Source organism: Homalodisca vitripennis, chromosome 6 (assembly GCF_021130785.1).
Source record: "Homalodisca vitripennis isolate AUS2020 chromosome 6, UT_GWSS_2.1, whole genome shotgun sequence".
Taxonomy (NCBI): Eukaryota; Metazoa; Arthropoda; class Insecta; order Hemiptera; family Cicadellidae; genus Homalodisca; species Homalodisca vitripennis.
The window spans coordinates 96502089-96523585 of NC_060212.1; the positions used below are offsets into that span (position 1 = coordinate 96502089).

General features: G+C 33.7%; 1 protein-coding gene across 4 annotated transcripts in view; it reads left to right on the top strand.

Annotated features, from left to right (window-relative positions):
* LOC124364585 (protein bric-a-brac 1-like) overlaps window positions 1-20198 on the top strand; it is a 52060-nt gene extending 31862 nt beyond the window's left edge. Inside the window, exons 4-5 of one of the 4 annotated variants that reach the window (XM_046820147.1) lie at window positions 18547-18608; window positions 18776-20198. In XM_046820147.1, coding sequence (XP_046676103.1) covers window positions 18547-18608; window positions 18776-18964 — 251 coding nt within the window. In that variant the 3' untranslated portion in view covers window positions 18965-20198. Of the gene's footprint in view, window positions 1-1842; window positions 2097-13545; window positions 13953-18546; window positions 18609-18775 lie in introns of those variants that run through there. The other 3 variants (XR_006922637.1, XM_046820149.1, XM_046820151.1) reach the window with 3 other exon arrangements.
* Window positions 20199-21497: the final 1299 nt, after the last annotated feature.

Below are 21497 nucleotides of genomic sequence, written 5' to 3' on the forward strand. Positions count from 1 at the left end.
ATTGATTTCCCTAATTTTAAAAATAGGCTGATATGTTAAAATTGGCAGATTAATCCAGTCACTTTGTTGATTATTCTACTATACTTAATGTCTTCAATAAGTTCTCAATAAAGGTTCAAAGTCAATATAAAAATAATGGTTGGACAATTAGATCGGGTTGTATGTTCACCATTTCATTATTTAGTAAGTTTACTTGTATTTCTTTCCAGTTTGGATTGCAGTTAAATATTACAATGGAACTTTTTGTGATGTTGAACAATACTCATAGCATCCCAATTATTGCTGTGCAGGTTGAAAAATCCTATCAAAGTTTTGAAAAATTTTCTGGCAGTCTAAACGAGACCTATCAGCTTATTGCATCATAAACACTTAATATAATTGAACTTCAAATTGTGACTGTTTACTAATTCAAGTGAACACGTTTACAATGTTCTTGCAAAATGACTTTTCCCTTCAGAGAGTCTGTTTTTAGTACAAACCGGAATTGAATCACAATATTTCATTGCATAGTTGCACTACTTTCAACTTGGGCTATATCTTGAAAATAACCCTTTCCCAAATGGGAAATGCAGATAATATGCCATTAGATCCAGCCCTGAACAGTGTGTTGCTATTTTTTTCCTGGTTCTCTAATTTTTCAAGTCACAAATTGTAAATTACCATCTGGGTAACAGTCATCAGCTTTAGCAAGTTCCATTAGCTGTGAGCAAGTTTTGTAGTCTTTTGTTTTTATTTCTCTCAGAAGAAATAACCTCCGTAAGTGGCCTACTATTAGCTGTGCACCATTAAACGAGGTAAATCCCGTTTAATTTTTAGTCTATCCTTGTAAATGAGATATTGTTATAAAAATATCTGAAAATAATTATTCATGTTAAATCTGATATAATTACTCCTTTTTATACTATTGGAACAAGGTTTTCGAATGGCTGCAGATAATATTGACTCTTTTGTTTTAAATTTATTTAATTGTCATAAAGCTGGTAGTAAAATTTAAAATACATATGTTTAATGGTTTTCTATTAAAAAACCATATGTGTTAATAGTCTATAGTAATTTGAGTCTTGTTTTTTATATGTTTTTAATATATTTAGATTTAGTTTTCAGCTAGAAACAATGCCTTAAAATATTTGTTTAAAGTTCTGAAACATCTTCTAAAAGTTGAATAACTAAATAAGATGTACGGAGCTTAGAATGCCTTATGATTTATTTGAATGTCTGTCAAATGTAATATTTGTGTTTACATTTCTAAGAGCAGGAAGGTTTTTTGCTGCGTACAGTGTGTTAGCTGTTAGCTCGCAGGTGTTAGCTGCCAGCTATACACGTGACCAATCATGTTTCTAACTTTGTTTTTGTATGAAATCTTTTAGTTTGATGTGTAAGTAGTGCAAGTTTATGTGATTTATTAGTGTTTTTCACTAGTTTAAATTTTATGAATTAATATACATACATAGAATGGCTAAGCTTCCAAATAATATTACTGTATTGAAGACGATAATGAACATTTTGCATTTGACTCTGATAACAAAAATGAAGCCCCTTCATAGCATCCAGTAGATTTTTCAAACACTGAACCAATAATACTAGAACCAATGCATTCAATATTATTTCTGGATATTAAAATTTAAAACTTATACTGTTCTAGTTGACTTTTCTGTCAAAATGTAAGAGTTGAAATTAGACATTGGTATTAAATTCAATACGTACATTCTTTTTACAAAAAGCTTACAGCCATAGCAACTCAAATTTAAGGGACAAAGAAACACTGAAATTTCAGTTGGTGTATAAAGAAGCTTCTAATCAAAGTTTCTGTGTATTTCATCTCTAATATAAATACATTTTTAGTTGCTGGAGGACGTCATCCACGATGTAGCTTTTGCCCAATAAGAAAAAATAGGTTCACCCGTATTACGTGCAGTGTATGTCAGCGAAGGATATGTAAAGAGCACACAAGTCTAACGAAACTTTGGTGCCAAGTTTGTCTCGCAGCAGAGAAGAATGTTTGATACATACGATTACAGTGATTTTAACTTAATGAGATGTATGTGTATATAATGTATTAATGAAATATGTAACAAAAAATAAACACAATATAATTTCACATTATATACACAAAAAAGGTGTTGTATTTTCATTTCCTTCCAAAACGTCCACTTTAATTTTTCAAGTAAATTAATTTTTTTTTATAGATTTTAGATTAACATTGCGTGACTGCTGTTACAGTTATAGTTTTTTGTAATTTACTACTACTATACATTTTAAATAAATGGTTAAACTTAATTTGTATTCTGATGATTATAGCTAGAAATAATAAATAACTCAGTATGATACAAATGTGAACTTTAATGATGATAAATTGACATACAGGTTTGAATTTTGAAACAAGATGGAGGATACAATAATGATAAATTTCTTTTAAATACAGTTCTAAAATTTTAGGGCAGGGTGGTCGTGCTGGCTTAATGAAATAGAAATATTAGGTATTGTTTTTAATAAAAGATATTGTAATTTGAAAAATAATTTTGTTAAATTTTAATTATATTAATTTTGAATTGTTAGCCAAATCGAATGTTCCTGGGTTTTATGTTCTTCCAATGGATCACTGTTAAATTTAAAAGGAATTTTCTCACCCAATGTCTGTCTTTTGCTTCTCTGTACTTCAGTGATAATATGAATTTAATAAATTAACCTTTCTTTTCAATCAAATACTGCTGAATAAAATGTAACCAGTTTCTTTATTTAAAAATAATAATCTTGCTTCACTTCTTCTATATCCCTCTCTCCTCTCCACTTTTAAACCTCTGCTCTCTTCACTCAACAATCATCCCTGCACACTGTATCACTGACTTTAGTTTACTTTATAACTTTTGAGTTTTATATGTAATAAGGTGAATTTTGATTAATTTTGATACATTTAATTTTGTATTTATTATTGTTTGTATTAAAATTTTAGACAATTTATAAATAATTATTCCTTAATTATTTAATTATTATTTCTAATAAATTTCTAAATTAAATTAAGTATTCATATGAATGTGAGATGGGTGTATGAAATGAGTCATTACAAGTTGATACTGAGCGATTATATATTTATTGGAAGGTACATCTCTCCTATACCCTTTCCACACACTGCTGTTACAGTTATAGTTGACATAGAGCATTTGGAGTCGATTGTTCAATTGGAAATTGTAGTTTAGCGTGTTTTTCCTGCCCATGCTTGTAATATTGTAACGTTTTGGTCATGGACTTTTATGTTCTTTTACTTGTTTCTATGGCTTTCTGATTAAAGTTAACATAAAATTAGACAAAGAAGAAATTTGCAATAGTCATCCTAGAATTTTTTAGAACAAAAGTACAGGAGAGAATATTGAGGAATATAGAGATGTGAGGGAATTCCCAATTACGTGTGTCAAAAAGTGTTAAATCATATTAAATACAGTCAGGTATTTTAAAGCAGAATATTAATGCAGAAATATAAATAAAAATTAGACATATCTTGTGTTTACTGTCACTAAAGTACAGTTGACACATTCTATTAGACGCTACTTGCAATATTGGTGACATCAGACATATCTGGCAAAGCTGACCTATCTCGGGTTAATACATTTTTTATCATATAATTTGTGGTAGAAAGTAAACTTTGGAAGTGACGATGGACTATATCTAATCGATTCATTTTCACTCGCATGTGGCGGTCGACTAAATAAAGTCGATTTGTACGTGCCTGCGTGCCTGTTTATACATTTATTAGGCTAGGGACACACAGTCCCGGTTACCACGGATGCCGGCGGTCGGCATCCCGGCCGGGATTGATGAGAACATGTAGTTTTGTTGAAGAGCGCACACACACAATGCCGGTGCTGTGCGGCAACAAAGCGTGCCGGTCCAGACCGGCAAGCATGCTACAGGCCGTGTCACCGCGTGCTCGGCGCGTAGGGGAGGGTGGCCTGAGAGACAACGCCAATGCTCCCACTCCACCTCCCCTACTTTTACTCGGTACAGTCAACTCTAGCAGGTCCCTCTGGCCCCTCGTGTCTTCCACAACAAATTAAAATATCTTCGTTATTTTATCAATGGAGGAAACACATTTATACTAAACAGTATGAACCAAAATATTTCTTTAAATTTATTTCATAGAAATGTTTAAATAATATTTCTTTAAATCCATGACATAATTATTTGTGATAAGGTATTTTCCCTGTGATGGTTACAAATAACTTTCTCTCTCTGCGTTCAGAGTTTCAATACTCGATTGCAGGCTTGAGACTGCCGGAGGCCGCATTAAAAGTTATTTACATATTTTACATACTCACAAAACAATATTTATTATATACAATAATTACAACATTGTGGGATTAAAGATTCCAAAGTTATATATTGTCCTCCTCGTTGTCCATAAACAATAATGGGTGTACATTGGAAATAAATATTTAAATCAACTCTTCGATCCCTGACAAATTCCCGTCTTCAAAGTCATCTTCAGAAAAGTCACTGTTGTCCTCTTCACTGGACTCTGCACCAAGATCGATAACAAAAGATTCAATGGTATCTTCCAGTTGACTTTGAACTCCTATGAACTTCACTTCCATTTTCTTGACATTTTCACATATTTTTTTTCCAGTCCCGTTTCAGTTATGGTTTGAAACTTCTGGTTTACAAGGCGCTCAACATCATGTATGTTAAAAGTCACATTGTGAGCTGCAACCCAGTTTTTTACATCAGCCCAGATTAGCTCTATGGCATTGAGTTCGGGATGATATGGAGGGAGCCTAAGGATGTCGTGTCCATGTTCTCTCATAATCTCGTCAATTTGATAGCGAATGTCGCCGTTTGTGTTGCCTAATCAACTCGTAGAGCTCCACCTTGAGTGATGACGATGAGAATGCAATATTCTTCTGTAATCAGCCAATCTTGCATTTCTGATTTAGTGTTCTTCGAAGTTGGGCACTTATCTACTTGGACATTGTGATAAGATGCATTGTCAATAACCACAACAGTCCGAGGAGGTAAATTTGAATTAATTTTTTCCGTCAGCCATTTAAAATACATCTTGCCGTTCACATTGTCGTGATAATCTCCTGTTTTTATGTTGGCTCTCCACATTGTCAAACAGTTTTTTTCACGAAGCCCATTTCTCCTCCTGCGTGTAGAAAAAATAAGTCGCTCGCCTTTGGACAATGGGGCCGCCACTCCTGCATTTGAGTCATCGGACCAACCTTTTCCGGAAACATGACTGAATCGATGTAAGATTCGTCCGTAAAAACTATGGGGCGTTTCTCCTTCCGTATTCTTGAATTTTTCTCAAATATACAAATCGTTTGTAAGCAACATCCTGGGTTTCCATAAGAATATGTTTGTTTGATTTGGTCTTTCCTCCATCTGTAGCCCATTTTCCTAACAATTCTTCTCAAACTCGAGATAGACCCGGTAAAATGTATTTCACTTTTCGAGTTTTGAACAAATTTTCTTCAGTGTTGGTAGACATTTCTCGGTCAAATAAAAATTGTTGATTGTCCCGTCTTATAACACCAAGATCAAAATCATCGAGTCCAGTCACCTTTTTTTGGCACCTTTCTCACTTTGTTTGGAGTTTCAAAGGAAGTCGTTGTTTCAGCTAATTTTCTTTTTTCGGCACTTATACGGGTTAGAGTTCGCCGCGAAACACCGACAGCTGTTTGCCACTCTTTCTCTCACTTTCTTAGGGTCAATAACAAATGTTCCCTCTTTACCCTCTCTACTCATAAAATCCATCACATTAGAAATAACTTCACGTGTCCTGACTTTTCAGAACCTTGCCATCCAGCTTCGACTTAAATACAGTCGGTGTTGCCATGCCAGCAGCTCCAAAACTTTCCACAAGTATCACAACATTCACAACACAAACACAGGATGTTGACCGCACACAGGGAGCAAGAAAACAATAATGAGCGTTTGTGAGCCTAGTTGGAGTGGTCGCTTTTCCAGTGAGACTGTACCATGACTGCTAGTGGGGGAAGGATAGTAGTGCGCATGCTCAAACGAGGCGCCGAGCACGGTGACACGGCCTGTACCCGCGACCGGGAGCCCTGCAGCCGTGAAAAACCGGGTTGGCAATACAAAACACTTGATATCTGCCGTGCGTGCTCACACAGTGCCGGCCGCCGGGTCCCGATTCCAGTCAAGTCTGTGTGTCAGTGGTGTAGCTGTTGTGGTGTGCTGCTGGTTTGTGTATCGTGTTTTACTCTCGAGGGTAGTGTAAAGTTGCGATAATGTTTTGATACAGACAAATTTATAGAATGTGTTCACCGTATCCAGCGTTATGGACATTTTTCAGCTTTAGCATCTACATTGAATGGAATGAACCCAATGTAACCCTATTTCGTTGTTTTGGTAATTCATTTAGAGCCTCTAAACAACAAACTAACTTTACTTTGGATAGCATGATTCGTTTCCGAACAACACTCAAAGGTTAACTGAGAGACAATTTGATGTTTTATCGCCGGGACTGTGTGGCCAGCACACAACAAACCGTTTACCGGCAACCCGGTGGTCGGTATCCCGGTAACCGGGACTGTGTGTCCCTAGCCTTACAGTGCACGTCAATACAATCTACTTAATTCATGTACCACTGCGTTAAAGAAGAGTAGCTGAGTTGATTGGTGTATTTGTAAGTTGCTGTTTTGATGTGGATCACGTGGCAATGACAATCTGAAAGTTGTCTACCAAAAAAGTACACAACCATATCGCCATTTTAAGTAGTCTGTTGCGTTCAGTGACAAACAAACAACCTTGGCTAAAGTCTGCTACTTTACCAAGGTAGTATTATGCGAATGTAGTATTTTATTATTACTAACGGTGCTCTATAAGTTCTTTATACATTTATACAAAGCTTTTATGATTGAATTCTTGATGTGATATTGAAAAATCTGTGATAAGTGTAAATCAACATTATTGCGGATTGTTTCATTAGTTTAGTTAACTATAAAATCAGTAATAATTTTTAGTTTATGATTTATAGCTAGATTTTATTTTTTGTCTTAGCTATTGTAAACTTGGTTGCCTCTGTAACAACATCTCCTGCTCAGCCTCACAGATCTGAACACGTTACAATGCACCTTCCGGAGAACAGGCAAAGGGTCTTGCTCAAGATCTGCCCAAAGTTGGCTGCGTCATTTTGCTACGGTCCCCACGTTGCTGCGGTCCCCACGTTCGTGTGCCTATTCTGCTACGATCCACTTTGGTCGCCCTTCTGCTACATTCCAGTCTGCAGTTGGCTGTACGATTTTACTATGTTCCAGGCCCCCGTTTGTTGTCCCAATTTTCACACAATCGGTATTCAAAGTATGCTGTCCCTCATTGGTTATGCAAATTGTTTCGTGTTGGCTAACTCATATTATTCCAAGTTGATATTAAATAACTATCAAAATTCAATATCTGTAATGTTGTTGATATCACCAACACTGGGTTTATATCTATCTCAGGTTTTTTTAAATAGGCTGAATGATGGTTAAAAACTCAATATTACTCCATTAAAAGTTCCGATCAATATGATTGTCTATATCATAACAAAATTCACAAAACATTCACTGTTCTTATCAATCACTTTGAATTAAAAAAGTTTTTAAAAGCAATATACTTTAATTTAAAGTTTGTTATCTTACTTACCACATCTCTCTGTAGATGGGATTCTCAATAAAAGACAAAGCAAATGACCTTGATGTCAATTTATTTTACATTACACTGTCCAATTCCACCTACTTTGCTTTGATAATCCAAAACAACATCCCATCCCTTATTAAAACTTCAATGCACAATAGTACAGTTTCACATTAATTTCATCACTACTGTACCAGGAGGATCCACATGAGTTCACAACCTCCTTGCTTCAAGTCTAGAAAGAGAAGAAGGAAACTACGCATATCGGCTCACACAATGTTCATCCCCTCTCCCGTTCAAATCAGCGTCTTCACGATTGAATATAATTTGATTCTTTTCTTATAATTGTCGAAATTTATCACGTTCACTATAATTGATCAATTTAAGTCTTTCTATTTTCTTTTATTATTTTTCCAAAGCTTTTTATTTAAATTTTTAGCAACATGTGCTTTCTGACGTCATCAATATGCAAGTAATTTTATCCCACAATTGGCTTTTCTGCGTAATTTTATTTAGTACTTTTGTAAAACACGAATTTTGGTTATGTTTAACTCATTTTAATTAATTAAATTTGTTCCCATATAAAGTTTAATATATTTCTCCGTTATTAATTAAATAAATCTCAATTCCGACAACATGTGATTCACTGATGTCACAGTCTGCCGATTCACTGACGTCACAGTCTGCCAATTCCCCGCGAATATTCAAATGTCGTAATTTGATCTGTTACAGTCTGTGCAGTCTGTGGCAGAAGAGCCACTTACTGGTGTCCTGGTTGTAACTGTGGAGTGCACAGGCATTGCTTCTACAAACTGAAACATGAGTACAGGTCCTTGAAAGCTAGGAAGAGGCCTACCTGTATGTGAAGAGAGCTCTGATAAAAACTAAGTATTTTCCTAAAAACTAAGTGCTGCTTCAAAAATAGTTTATATTCATTGAAAATTAACTGAATAGTGAGTCATTCCCAAATGCAATGTTATTGAAGAAGAAACGGTGGACATCAAAGACCTGTCCTTCAGCTCTTCATTCTTCACCTGTGTACCTAAGACCCTAGATCTTCAGGACTTGTGTAATGCTGTGAGGAGAAAGAGACCTGAGCTGTGGCAAAGTGGTGGTTGTGTTCTTCATCATGGTGTGCTCCTGTTCATTCTGCACTAGTCATCCGTGAGTTTTGTGTAAAAAATGAAATGACTGTCACACATCAACAATGACTGAAAAATGTTTAATGACTTTTCTTTCCCCAAAGCTCAAGAGATCCCTGAAAGGACAAATATTTAAAACGGTTGTTGAAATTAAAGAAAAAAACAACGGAGCTGCTAAACACCATTACAAAAAAAGTTTTCTGGGGCCTTTGATCAGTGGAAACACCAGTGGGAAAAGTGTGTAGCTACCCAAGGGGAGTACTTTGAAGGAGACAAATTCAAATAACTTGTAATTTTGTATGAATAAATCTATAAAAATTCAGTCCTGGAACTTTTTGATCACCCCTCGTATATAATTGATGAATATTTGAAAAAACGCAAATCCATGATAACATTTTTTTTTCTTTCGTACTGTTTGCATTTTCATCTAATAACAAATTTGTCTTCCATAAAATTGGTATAGCACTACATATTTTCTGAAACTAGATAAGATTTCGAAAATCTTATCTAGGCTATCTCAAATTTTAAAAACCATCACTTTATCATTCTTTTTGTAAGGTACATCCCCCCTTTTAGTAAAAAAAATGTATTGTGACCCATTTGTTTCTGGGTCGTACTGGAACACCCACGATTCATTGCTGGTAATAACATTGTTGAGAAAATCCTCATCTTCCTGGACGCAGAAAAAAATTTCTTGTGCAATTCCACCCGTGACAGTTTTTGGTCCTTGCTAAAGACTTTTGACTCCAACTTCGTGCACACTTTCCTCTGTTACAATGGTGTAGGTGGTTCCAACTGAAAGGCCGGTCTCCTCACTAACAAGTATGATGGTGAATCACCTGTCAGAGTCGAAAACTGTTTTCACTTTGGCCACCTTAGCATCACTTCAAGCGGTCATTGGGTTTCCAATACGGTGATCATCTTCGACGAGCTCCCGGCCTTCCTTAAACATTTTTTGCCACTCAAAAACTAAGGCATCATCCTCATAAGCCTGTTTAATGAGTTCAAGGGTCTCAGACGTGGATTTTCCTAGTTTAAAGTAAAACTTCACAGAGTAAAATTGCTGGATGGTCCACTCCATGAAATGAAATGAAATGAAAAATGACTTTATTAGAGGCGAAGTTAGGACTATAAAGTCCTCTCTACCACTCCTCATACAAATTAAACTAACATATATATGAATACATTTGTAACTAAAATTTAGTCTATTTATTTACATTACTTTGTTTGAAGGTTATTTTTGACGATGGAAGGATTGTGAAGGAAACAGGATTTTTCCGGACATTTGCCATTGTTCAGTGAAACAAGAAAACAGTAACACTACGTTTCGAGATCTGCAATCTGATCTCTTCTTCAGGTAAAGAACTAACCTAATACATAATTACAAACTAGGTTAAAATAAACAAATCTTACTAAAGCGTTGTGGCACGCCTAAGTCAAGAATCACAACCTACATGTTGTTTGTCAACTTCACTAACTCTAAAGACATGCACTTAATACAAAACTATACCAAACACTAATCATTAAAACTAAACTACGGAATACAGGTCACAATACGTCTTCACTCGTCTACTAACCACCTACGACTGACCAGAGGGACTAGCCAATGGTAATCGTGACGGCTGGCTAAAACAAGATGGCGGAAATACAAGGGAAGGGGGACAGGAATGGGCCCTTTCGTTATTATTGGTTCATGCGAGATGAACTTCTTAAAACCATATTGTAACTCCGCATTGGTTTATTACAAATATCCGATCCGTTTGATACTTTTGGTTTTCTCTTTAGTTCATTTTTTAGAATTGGCAACCAAAGCGGCCTAATCTCGACTGGTGGTTGACTGATTGGTTGGTCTGCCAATTTAATGTATGTTGCCTCAATTAATTTCCTTTTGAAGAAATGTGGTTCCCGATGTATTATGTGGGCTTCATCCCAATTCATATGATGGTCTTCGGACCAACAATGGTGTGCAATTTTTGACTTTTCTGTGAAACCCTTTCTCGTGTTTTCTTTCTGTTCCGAAGACCATCATATGAATTGGGATGAAGCCCAGATAATACATCGGGAATAATACCACACATAATACATTTCTTCAAAAGGAAATTAATTGAGGCAACATACATTAAATTGGCAGACCAACCAATCAGTCAACCATCAGTCGAGATTAGGCCGCTTTGGTTGCCAATTCTAAAAAATGAACTAAAGAGAAAACCAAAAGTATCAAACGGATCGGATATTTGTAATAAACCAATGCGGAGTCACAATATGGTTTTAAGAAGTTCATCTCGCATGAACCAATAATAACGAAAGGGCCCATTCCTGTCCCCCTTCCCTTGTATTTCCGCCATCTTGTTTTAGCCAGCCGTCACGATTACCATTGGCTAGTCCCTCTGGTCAGTCGTAGGTGGTTAGTAGACGAGTGAAGACGTATTGTGACCTGTATTCCGTAGTTTAGTTTTAATGATTAGTGTTTGGTATAGTTTTGTATTAAGTGCATGTCTTTAAGTGAAGTTGACAAACAACATGTAGGTTGTGATTCCTGACTTAGGCGTGCCACAACGCTTTAGTAAGATTTGTTTATTTTAACCTAGTTTGTAATTATGTATTAGGTTAGTTCTTTAACTGAAGAAGAGATCAGATTGCAGATCTCGAAACGTAGTGTTACTGTTTTCTTGTTTCACTGAACGATGGCAAATGTCCGGAAAAATCCTGTTTCCTATTTACATTACATATTAAATGAATCTTAAAATAAAAACAATCATCAATAATTAATGTAACTTTATACAAATTTACAATAATATCGCAAGACACTCACTCGCATTCATTCAACTTGCATGCAATTGCCCTAAGTACAGCACTCCAAAGCCGCCAACCGCTATACCCCCTGACTCCCAGCATCAAGGCCCTGACCTCCGCCCCAAAGCGAGCGCGCTTATCGATGGCTCTGATGTTCACAGGTATAGCATTCCACAATCGACAGGCAGAAACTGTAAATGATTTGCTAAAGGTAGTTGTTCGATGAATTGGGATAGATAATAAGGATGTACCCCTCCTTGTACTTCGTTCACTTATTTCAGACATAAATTGAAAATTGTTTAATAGATAACTGGGACAATTTTTATTTAAAAGAGCGTGCAACAGAATGAGTGAGTGATAGTCTCGAAGGTCTTGTAATTTTAAGATAGATAATTGATTGAAGTAGGGCGTTACGTGATCATCACGTCTGAGATTGAACATGAATATCTAGCCTATCTCAAATTTTGAAAACCATCACTTTATCATTCGCGCTCAGATTTCATTGAAGAAATATGTGATCTTAAAAAAGAAATAGACTGCTTAAAAAAGGAAAACAGGAAGGGGGAATATCATAGTTAAACTCAGACTGTGGTAACACATCAAAATAAAACTGAAGGTGAGGTAAGTACAGGGAAAAGATTGTATTATATAAGTTTGAAAGTGACACTAAAATACTATTATTCAACATAGTCACCATACAAATTTAGGCACTTATAGCGGTGAATTAGATTTGGAATTCCAGTGTTATAAAATTCTACCGCCTGAGACATCAACAAAGCTAGTCACACCTTCCCGCAATCCCACGGTGTCAACAAAGCGCTCTGAATCAATTCACATGTTTTACCCAAGTCTCTTCTCGTATAATGATTGGATCAAGCAATGACTCATCACGTTTTTTCATAAGTGTTGTAAAATGGCAATGAAGTAGCCATATGCTGATTTTTATGGGTTTCTGTTAAGATTTTCCGTATCCTTTTTGCACAAACTTTATGGTAACCTAACTTCTGCGTAACAATTTTGTGTAACAAACTCCTTGAAATTAGAGGAAAACTAAGTGAGAGTTTAGTTATTGTGAATTGGTGGTCTTCTTTATCGGTCACAATGCTTGGCTGGCCACTTCGTTCGTCATCATGCACATTAGTTCGCCCATTTTTAAATCTAATGCACCACTGACGCACTCCACTTTCAGTAATCACATTGTTTCCATAAACTTCACTGAGTTGGCGATAAATCTTAATTGGTGTATTATGCTTAGCCAACAAAAACCGTATTACTTTACACACTTCACAACTCGCGGGATTTTCAATTGCGTCACACATTTTAAACTCTTATTTCAAAACATTAAGGAGCGACAGTAACCTCTCATTAGCACGGCTGGGTAGTCACGGAGAAACACCCTGACATCAAAATGGTTGCAATATTCCTGCACCTAGTGGCTACAGAGTGAAATATAATCTACTTTCTGGATAGCCATGCGATTGTTATACCCACGATGCCTATTACATACATTGTATGTCTAATGATCTTGAATCTGTATCTGTTCACTTGAAGGCACATATTTTGCAGTAGATATTTAGGAACATTTTTACCTAGTTCCCATTGAGCGTAATAAATTAGAGTTGCACATTTGTGTTCTCAAAACAATTGCTCAGGAATGGTAATATACTTTCAAGTAATCAGCTGATACTAATTTGTTTTGATTCACACTACGTTACTAAAGTTTGCTAATTGTATAAACCTACCTGTTTGTAATGTTAACATATTAATAACTACAGAGAGAAACTACTCCTAGATTGAAAAGTTTAGGTTGTCTTTATCATAAATGAATTAACGGTTGGGTAGAATATGATAATACAGACTATTAAATGAATTTTCAGCAGAGATTTTTTTTATGAATGAAGTAAGTGACTTTTGTCATTAATAGCTGTGACAGTGATAAAAATAACTTGTGGATACAGATTGTGATTATTCTATCCAGGTCATAGCTCAGAAGACCCAGCACCCCAAAGACTCACTGCCAGGCATTTTCCTGACACCATCCCTGCAACACAGAAGAAAGATAAGCCGAGGAGAGGATGTCAAGTTTGCAAGTGGACCAGATTACACAAGCAGTGCCGTCGGGATACAGTCTGGATGTGTCGGGACTGTAATGTGGCTCTGTGTGTCCCAAAGTGTTTCCAAATCTTCCATACCAACAAAATATTTTAAAGAAAGTTAAACGTTTTTAAACTGTTTTTGTGTTGATACATTTATATTTATAAAACGAACTGACAACATGTCATTTTTCTTCATATTTTGTAAAAATATTATTAGTATAATTGTAACCAAAAATTCTATGGCACTATTATATGGAAAGTATTGTTGATAAAGTGGACCTAAAGTTTTTTTGTGTGTTTTATTTAATTTCTGTCTGGCGTTCTCTGTCCATTTAATGCAGCTTTACTACTCATAAAATAAAAACATGTTTTCTAGAATAGCATCTTTTAAATCCAGCTGGGAATAGAACATAGTAGAGAGACTAGGATTAGCTAGTAGTATGTACATAACAAAACTGAAAAGGTTAACCATAATAAGTCTTTACTGATGATACCTGATATGGATTCTTTGAATTCGAAATGTACGTTGTAAAAATAAAATCTACAAAAGTGTTAAAAGGTTTATTACGGTTTACTTGTATCAAACACTTTTCGAGGCTACATTTCTAATACTGAAAAGGTTGCATAGCAGGATAAGAATACCACTTTATGGTTTCTTATTTTCTTCGTTTGATATAATTCTGTGATAATAATGATTTGATGAATAAATCATTACTCTTCAAACATTTACAAAGTATATGGTTTGTTAAACTGTAAGTTAGCTTTAGTAGTTTCAATGGTTAATGTGTTCGATTGATTGCATTTTTTATTCAGTGTACCCTCAACCTAAGAATTGAATTACAAAATCTGTTTTTGCTTTTTGCCAGCTTTACTACAATCATGGAAGTTATAAATCTGGTATCAATGTACTTACGTTGTATATCATACTGCATGGCTTGAAATGTGTTACAAGTACAAATAAAAATAGAAAAACAAATACTTTTGGGGTCCTTTTTTAATTTTAGCTGATACAATGAAATTTTCTAAATCGTTTTATCACAATGTTTTTAAACTTTATATTTTTAGATAATAACAATAATTTGATATATTCAATCTTGTGCACAGCATTATTCAATCATAGGTAAACTAAACATGTTAATAGCTATTGTACATTTATGGGTTATATAGTAAGTTTAGTAAAAAATTTAGAAAATTGAAACTACTGTTTCTTACATAAAAAGGCTGAAACTGTACTTTTTTCATTAAATAAGAACAATGAGACAGCCGTACTGTACACAACATTATTGTGATCATGAGCTTACCAAACATATACCTAAATAATTGTTACACAAGCTATATATGGGATTTACGGAAGATTTGGTAAAATTTTTCTAAATTCTTATGATAAAACCTGACTTTTTGGCCTTTTTAGTGATAATTAATAACACTAAAGATATAATATGCTGTATGGTTTTGTTTTTTTAACATTAAAGCAAAACTGGCAATTAGGAATGGTGTGCCAAAAGTTTCAAACCATCCTTAGCCAGATAAAACATTTTAAGATATACTACATACATTCTCATAGAGGAAATATTTATACAGATTATACAAATTATGAGATTAACAAATTAGCGAAAATGTATTGTTTGTTTACTGCTGAGATGCGGACTTCCAAGTATAGACGCAACTGATGTGTGGTGGTACACGGACATAGATAGACATAGAAAATAGGAACTGTAAGTTAAATATTATTTACAAAACTACGATAATTTATTCATTTAGTTATCTAAATATGTTTTCTAACAAAATATGAAAAAAGAACGTTTAGCAATCTATAATTTGTGTTCTACTAATAATTTGTTGTCCGTGAATAGACATCCCAGCTGTTACAAAGTTTGGTTGTAGTCGTGTAAGGAATCTTTTAGGGAGCTTGGATTTATGACTTTGCCCTGCCTCTACATTTTTGAGGTGATTACGTACTGCAGATCAAGGTGTACTCTGATTCGTGGCAGGGACGTTCACCAATATGAAACAAGAGGCAGGGACAACTATCGAACTCAGCATCACAGACTGGCGTTGTCGCAACATCTACCTCAAGAAGTTGGTGTCAAACTGATCAATAAGCTCCCTGAAAGTATAAAGAATTCCAACAATCAAAATCAATTTAAAACTCGTCTAAGACGCCTACTGGTGTCTAGAGCGTTTTACTCTGTCGATGAATTCATGATGAGCCGCTGGGATTTATGAGAGCATAGGATCTGAGGTCAGTGAGAATGTGTTTGAGAGAATGTATGAAGATGTAAGTTTGACTGTGTGTGTGAATGTATAAGGGGTTGCTTATAACTATAATTATAAGAGGTTTCTTGACGATTGCGATGCAATGTTGAATTGTAAAGAAAATGCAATAAAAGATGATTTGATTTGATTTGATTTGAGTTATTATATGTAGCAGATAGTTATTACAAAAATTAACTATGATTGAGGGGGAGTAAAAATGGAGGAGGTGTGAAATTAAAGGGGGTACTAGAGTGAGGTTTGCAATCTTCAAGTTTTTATCTAAAGCCGTCCCTTTATACTGTATGTGTGTGTGTGTGCGCACGTGCGTGCGTGTGCGTGTGTGTGTGTGTATTTAGAAGGTGTTTTCTTGATATGCCACCAAACTTGAGAAGTTTATTACTTACTTCTAGGCTTTAATTTATGATTTTCTTTATTAAAGATGTGATTTACTAGATTATTATTTGGTATATTTAAATGTCATTAAGACCTGACTCAGAGCTAAAAAGTAAAGAAAATAGTTTACCAGTTTCAAAATAGCTGCTGTTTTCAAACTTACATTAAATTGCACAAAAACAAAAGTAGTAAGAAGAAACTAAAGGTAGACCAAATAATAACAAAATCTTAGGTACTTTGTTTATTTAAATAGGATAAAACGTAACTGAGAAAAATACATTTCCACTGATCTGCTTTTTTTACATATAGAACATTTTAACAGGTTTTCTGTATATTTAAAAATTGAACATAAATTTTATTAATTTAAACTCGTAATTGGTTGTAATGTTCTGAAACACAACTAGTTGATAGGTATATGCGTTTCCATGAGTAGGTATGTAGTTGACAAAAATGTCTAGAAGAGTGCAGATGGAGAGAATGTTTTATGTAATACTTCGGATGTTTTGTACTTCTGTAACCACCAGTCTTGGTAATCTATATCAACAAAGAATAGGGACTTAACAATAACCTGTACTTGGAGCGTGTTTTGTTAATTGCTGTTCCCTACACGGGTAAAAGAAAAGTCCACGTATTGCTGATTGTGCTGTGTTGTTAATTATCGCCTAAAGACTCTACTATTCACCAAATGTTTTCCAGCCCAAGGTATGTTTGATGAAAGGCTAAATGGAAGACTACATTTTATTTCCAGAAAACAGAAAGGCTCAAGAATGTGTGTATTCTGTAATAAGAAGAGTCTGAGAAGAGAAACCATCTATTTCTGCAAGACCTGCACAGTGAATTCTTCGTTCCATCTTGACGATTGTTTTGAGGTGTACCACACCCAATCCAAATACTAGAAACATGTATCTTGTGCATCAGTGCCTAAAACACATTAAACACTAATTTTTCTTGATTTCTGTAAATTTTGACCAGCTTATAAAATATAACTCATTACCAGATGGTACCGATTTCGTAATTTTTTTTACCATTTTTATTCCTTTATTGAAACGTAACTTAGGAATAATTCTTTTAAGTTTTTTGTTACTGCGTGCTACTGTACTATCATTTTTAGAATTATAATTCAGTCTGTAATGACTCATTTCATACACCCATCTCACATCCATTTCAATACTTAGGCCTAATTTAATTTAGAACTTTATTAGTAATAATAATTAATGAATAATTATTTATAAATTGTCTCAAATTTAACTACAAACAATAATAAATACGAAATCAAAATTAATCAAAATCCACCTTATTACATATAAAACTCAAAAGTTATAAAGTGAACTAAAGTCAGTGATACAGTGTGCAGGGATGATTGTTGAAGAGTGAAGAGAGCAGAGATTTGAAAGGTAAAGAGGAGAGAGGGATCTGAAAGAAGTGAAGCAAGATTATTATTATAAAGAAACTGGTTACATTTATTCAGCAGTATTTGAAAGGTTACTTTATTAAATTCTTATTATCACTGAAGTACAAAGAAGCAGAAGACAGACATTGGGTGAGAAAATTCCTTTTAAGTTTACTAGTGATTCATTGGAAGAACATAAAACCCAGGAACATTCGATTTGGCTAATAATTCAATTTTAATATAATTAAAATTTAACAACAATTATTTTTCAAAATTACAATATCTTTTATAAAATAAAATACCCAATATTTCTATTTCATTAAGCCAGCACGACCACCCTGCCCTAAAAATTAAGAATTGTATTTAAAAATTTACCATTATTGTATCCTCCATCTTGTTTCAAAATTCAAACTTGTATGTCAATTAATTTATCATCATTAAATTTCACATTTATATCATACTGAGTTATTTGTTATTTCTAACTATAATCAGAATACAAATTAAGTTTAACCATTTATTTAAAGTGTATAATAGTAATAATAGTATATTACAAGTCTGGGAGAGGTTATTTTTATTATTATCTATATGAATGCCTTGTTTACTTATCCAATTTTAAGATGAAATTGTGTGTTGAAGGTAATGATTAATTACATTAGTGATATTGACAGATGCGGAAATGAAAATGACAATAACCTTGCAAACCAACCGGTTGCCTGCTCCTGACGTTCGACTATGCAGCCTCATAATTAATACCTCTTATAATCCATAGCCATAATATACCTTGCATTTTAGCAAAAAACTGAACACACTGATTACATAGATTTGTTTATTTTGTTTATTAAAGCTCCGGTTGCTGACAGGATAGCAAATCTACCAAATTCTAGGACACGAGGACTACTAGCACAGGTAAATTTGATACTATGAATACTCGATATGTATTAGTAAACTACTTTTAATAAACTACATTAATTTCAATCTAAAATTACAAAACTTTTACAATAAAAGTGTAAATGAATTATACAACTGTGGTCTGACCTGTGTAAAACATTCTGTATTTTGGAAATTATTTACAGGAAGAACCTGGTGAACGTTACGACGGCAAGCCACACTTCTTGCTGAAAAGAGGAAAAAGAGGAAGAAGATGCTTGGTGTGTCTAGAAAAGAAAATAAGAAAAGAGACTGTTTACTTTTGTAAAACCTGTACTAAGAAGCCTTCACTTCACCCTGACATCTGCTTTGAACTGTATCACACACCTCCATAGTAGTTAGATTTAATCAAACAAGACAAAATTGAAAAGTGTTTTGATCTTAAAGGGATTAATAAGGTCTTCCCTTGCCCTAAAGAAAATTTAAATAGTTTAAACTTTTAAAATCTTGAATAAAGACCACCAGTTAATTGTAAAATCTAAATATCCAGTTGGTTTAAATTTAAGATAAAAGTTACTTTTCCATATTTACTTCTGTGCTGTTAATTATGTAACAGCTGGGTTTTTGAATGTTTTAGTTGTGTATTCACATTTTATGGTTATTTTCTTATTTGTTGTGTTTATTTTTCTTCTTATGTTCTTATTTTGCTTTATGAAGATGTGGGTATAGAATCCCACAAAATATATAAGCGTTTTATCTTTTGTTTTTATTTTAATAAGTGAAATTGTGTGTGTGTGTGTGTGTGTGTGTGTGTGTGTGTGTGTGTGTGTGTGTGTGTGTGTGTGTGTGTGTGTGTGTTTAATTAAAACATGGAGCTTATTTTAAAAATCTGGTAAAATAATTTCTCATTTCATTGTTGTTATTTAATGTAAGTAGCAACCTTTGTGGTCCAAATGTTGTATATACAGGACACTAATTTAGAAGAGGTAACAGCTACAAATCTCTTAGATGTAATTGTTGATAATATGTTTAACTGGTTAAGATAATCTTACTAAAAGACTTTCTCAGGTTATTTTTATTACTACAAAAATATTAAAAATAAAACCATTTACATGTTATTACAACTTCTTTTATTCAAATTTAATATATATTCAATTCTTTTATGGTGCTCATCAATGTAGAAATTAAGTTAATATAATTTTTAAAGTTCATAAAAAGCAATTAAATTAATTATTGTGAAAGTAAATTCCACAATTTTCTGTAAAGATGTTATATACAGTATAGAGTTTTAACAGTCTTAATTTATTTTTTGAAACCATACTATTCGAAAAGGAACAAAACATATTTTATGTAATCTCATGATTACATCAGTAAAATTCAGTTTTAATTCAGCATCAATCAATCAAACCTGGTGGAGAAATGTTTCTACAGCATATAGATTACTATTTAAAATTTTATATTGAATCACAGGCAATTCGACATGTACACATTGTTGCGTTAATATATAATTTAGTATTTAAGCAAATTGTAGTTCTTAGGTTTAAGTTTAACTAGCCGGTAGGTTCTATACCCTGTCAAGGGTTTGTATGAACTGCTTGTATTAAATAAATAAAGTTTAGCAATTATAAAGCACATTTTTAATTTATAAATTTCCAAGACTACATTATTATTTGTGAAAAATAATTTGTTTTTGGTTAAAAATTGAGATTCATAAAATTATGTCATTTTTTTATAAAATACACCTTTTTCGTGTTCTGTTGAGCTTTTCAAGAGCATTTTGTATTATTATTGCCCAAGACTATGAATTAAAGGATTTGTTTTACTCTATAAACACGGTCACAAAAATGTTTATGAAAGAATTTCCATGTTCCCTTTTATTACTCCAGAAATGCAGTGTATGTCAACAAGTGAATATGAAGAAAAAATTGAGTTGATTTTCACTATTCTATACCAAGTCAAAATAAAATAAATTAAACACTCTTCAAACCAAAAGATAAACTGAGTTCCAGATGGCTGAGCGGTCTAAGACGTCTGACTTTGGATCTGAGTTAGAGATAGCACAGGTTCATCCTGTAAATGACTTTTTATCAGTACCATGACCTAGTACTGTATTCCTACTCTCCCCTTATTTTGTTTGATATGATCCTTGCACAGGCCAGTAGCCTTGAAAATGGGAAGAATAAGGCTTAACTAGAATTTTGCCATTTCAAGGTAACGATAAGTATTAATTAATTTCTCTAACTGTCTGTCAACTACTATTCATTAAATGCAGCAAGCTCTGGACAACACTATGTGAACAACCATCAGAGTAAAAACCACTACATTGAACGCCCAAACCAATATAGTGAGTTAAATAAAGATGAACCAATAATACTGTCAAACGAGAGTGATTTTCCTCTTCCTCAGCTGATAGAAACTAATGATTTGAAGACATCAAGTAATAAAAGAAACGAAGAAGAACAAATGACTTGTCTACTTCACCTATGGTATTGAGTAGTTCTGATCAAATGTTTTACAGGGATAATGACACAGCAAGTATCTAATAGTCATGGGAAAAGTTTACAGATATTTCTTGAGAATAAGTTGAGAAAATATTTCTCTGTATAAGTTATTGCAACATCAGGTGGTTCATTAAACAATATTACCAACAATTTTTCCCCATATGAAAACTTGAGGATTCAGTTATAAATACTCCCTCACCCCTCCTCTCACTCCCCCCCACCACACACACACACACATAGTAATTGTAACTTAAACAGTGACAATAATTGTCTATTATGTAGTGAAAAAAATACAAAAGCTTATTTCCCTGTATAGTAATCCAATACATTTTTTCTATTGTTATCATTTTATAATCTATAAAGAGATTTATTATGAAATCGTTTACACAAATTTGTTAAATTTTATTTATAATTATTTTAACACGAG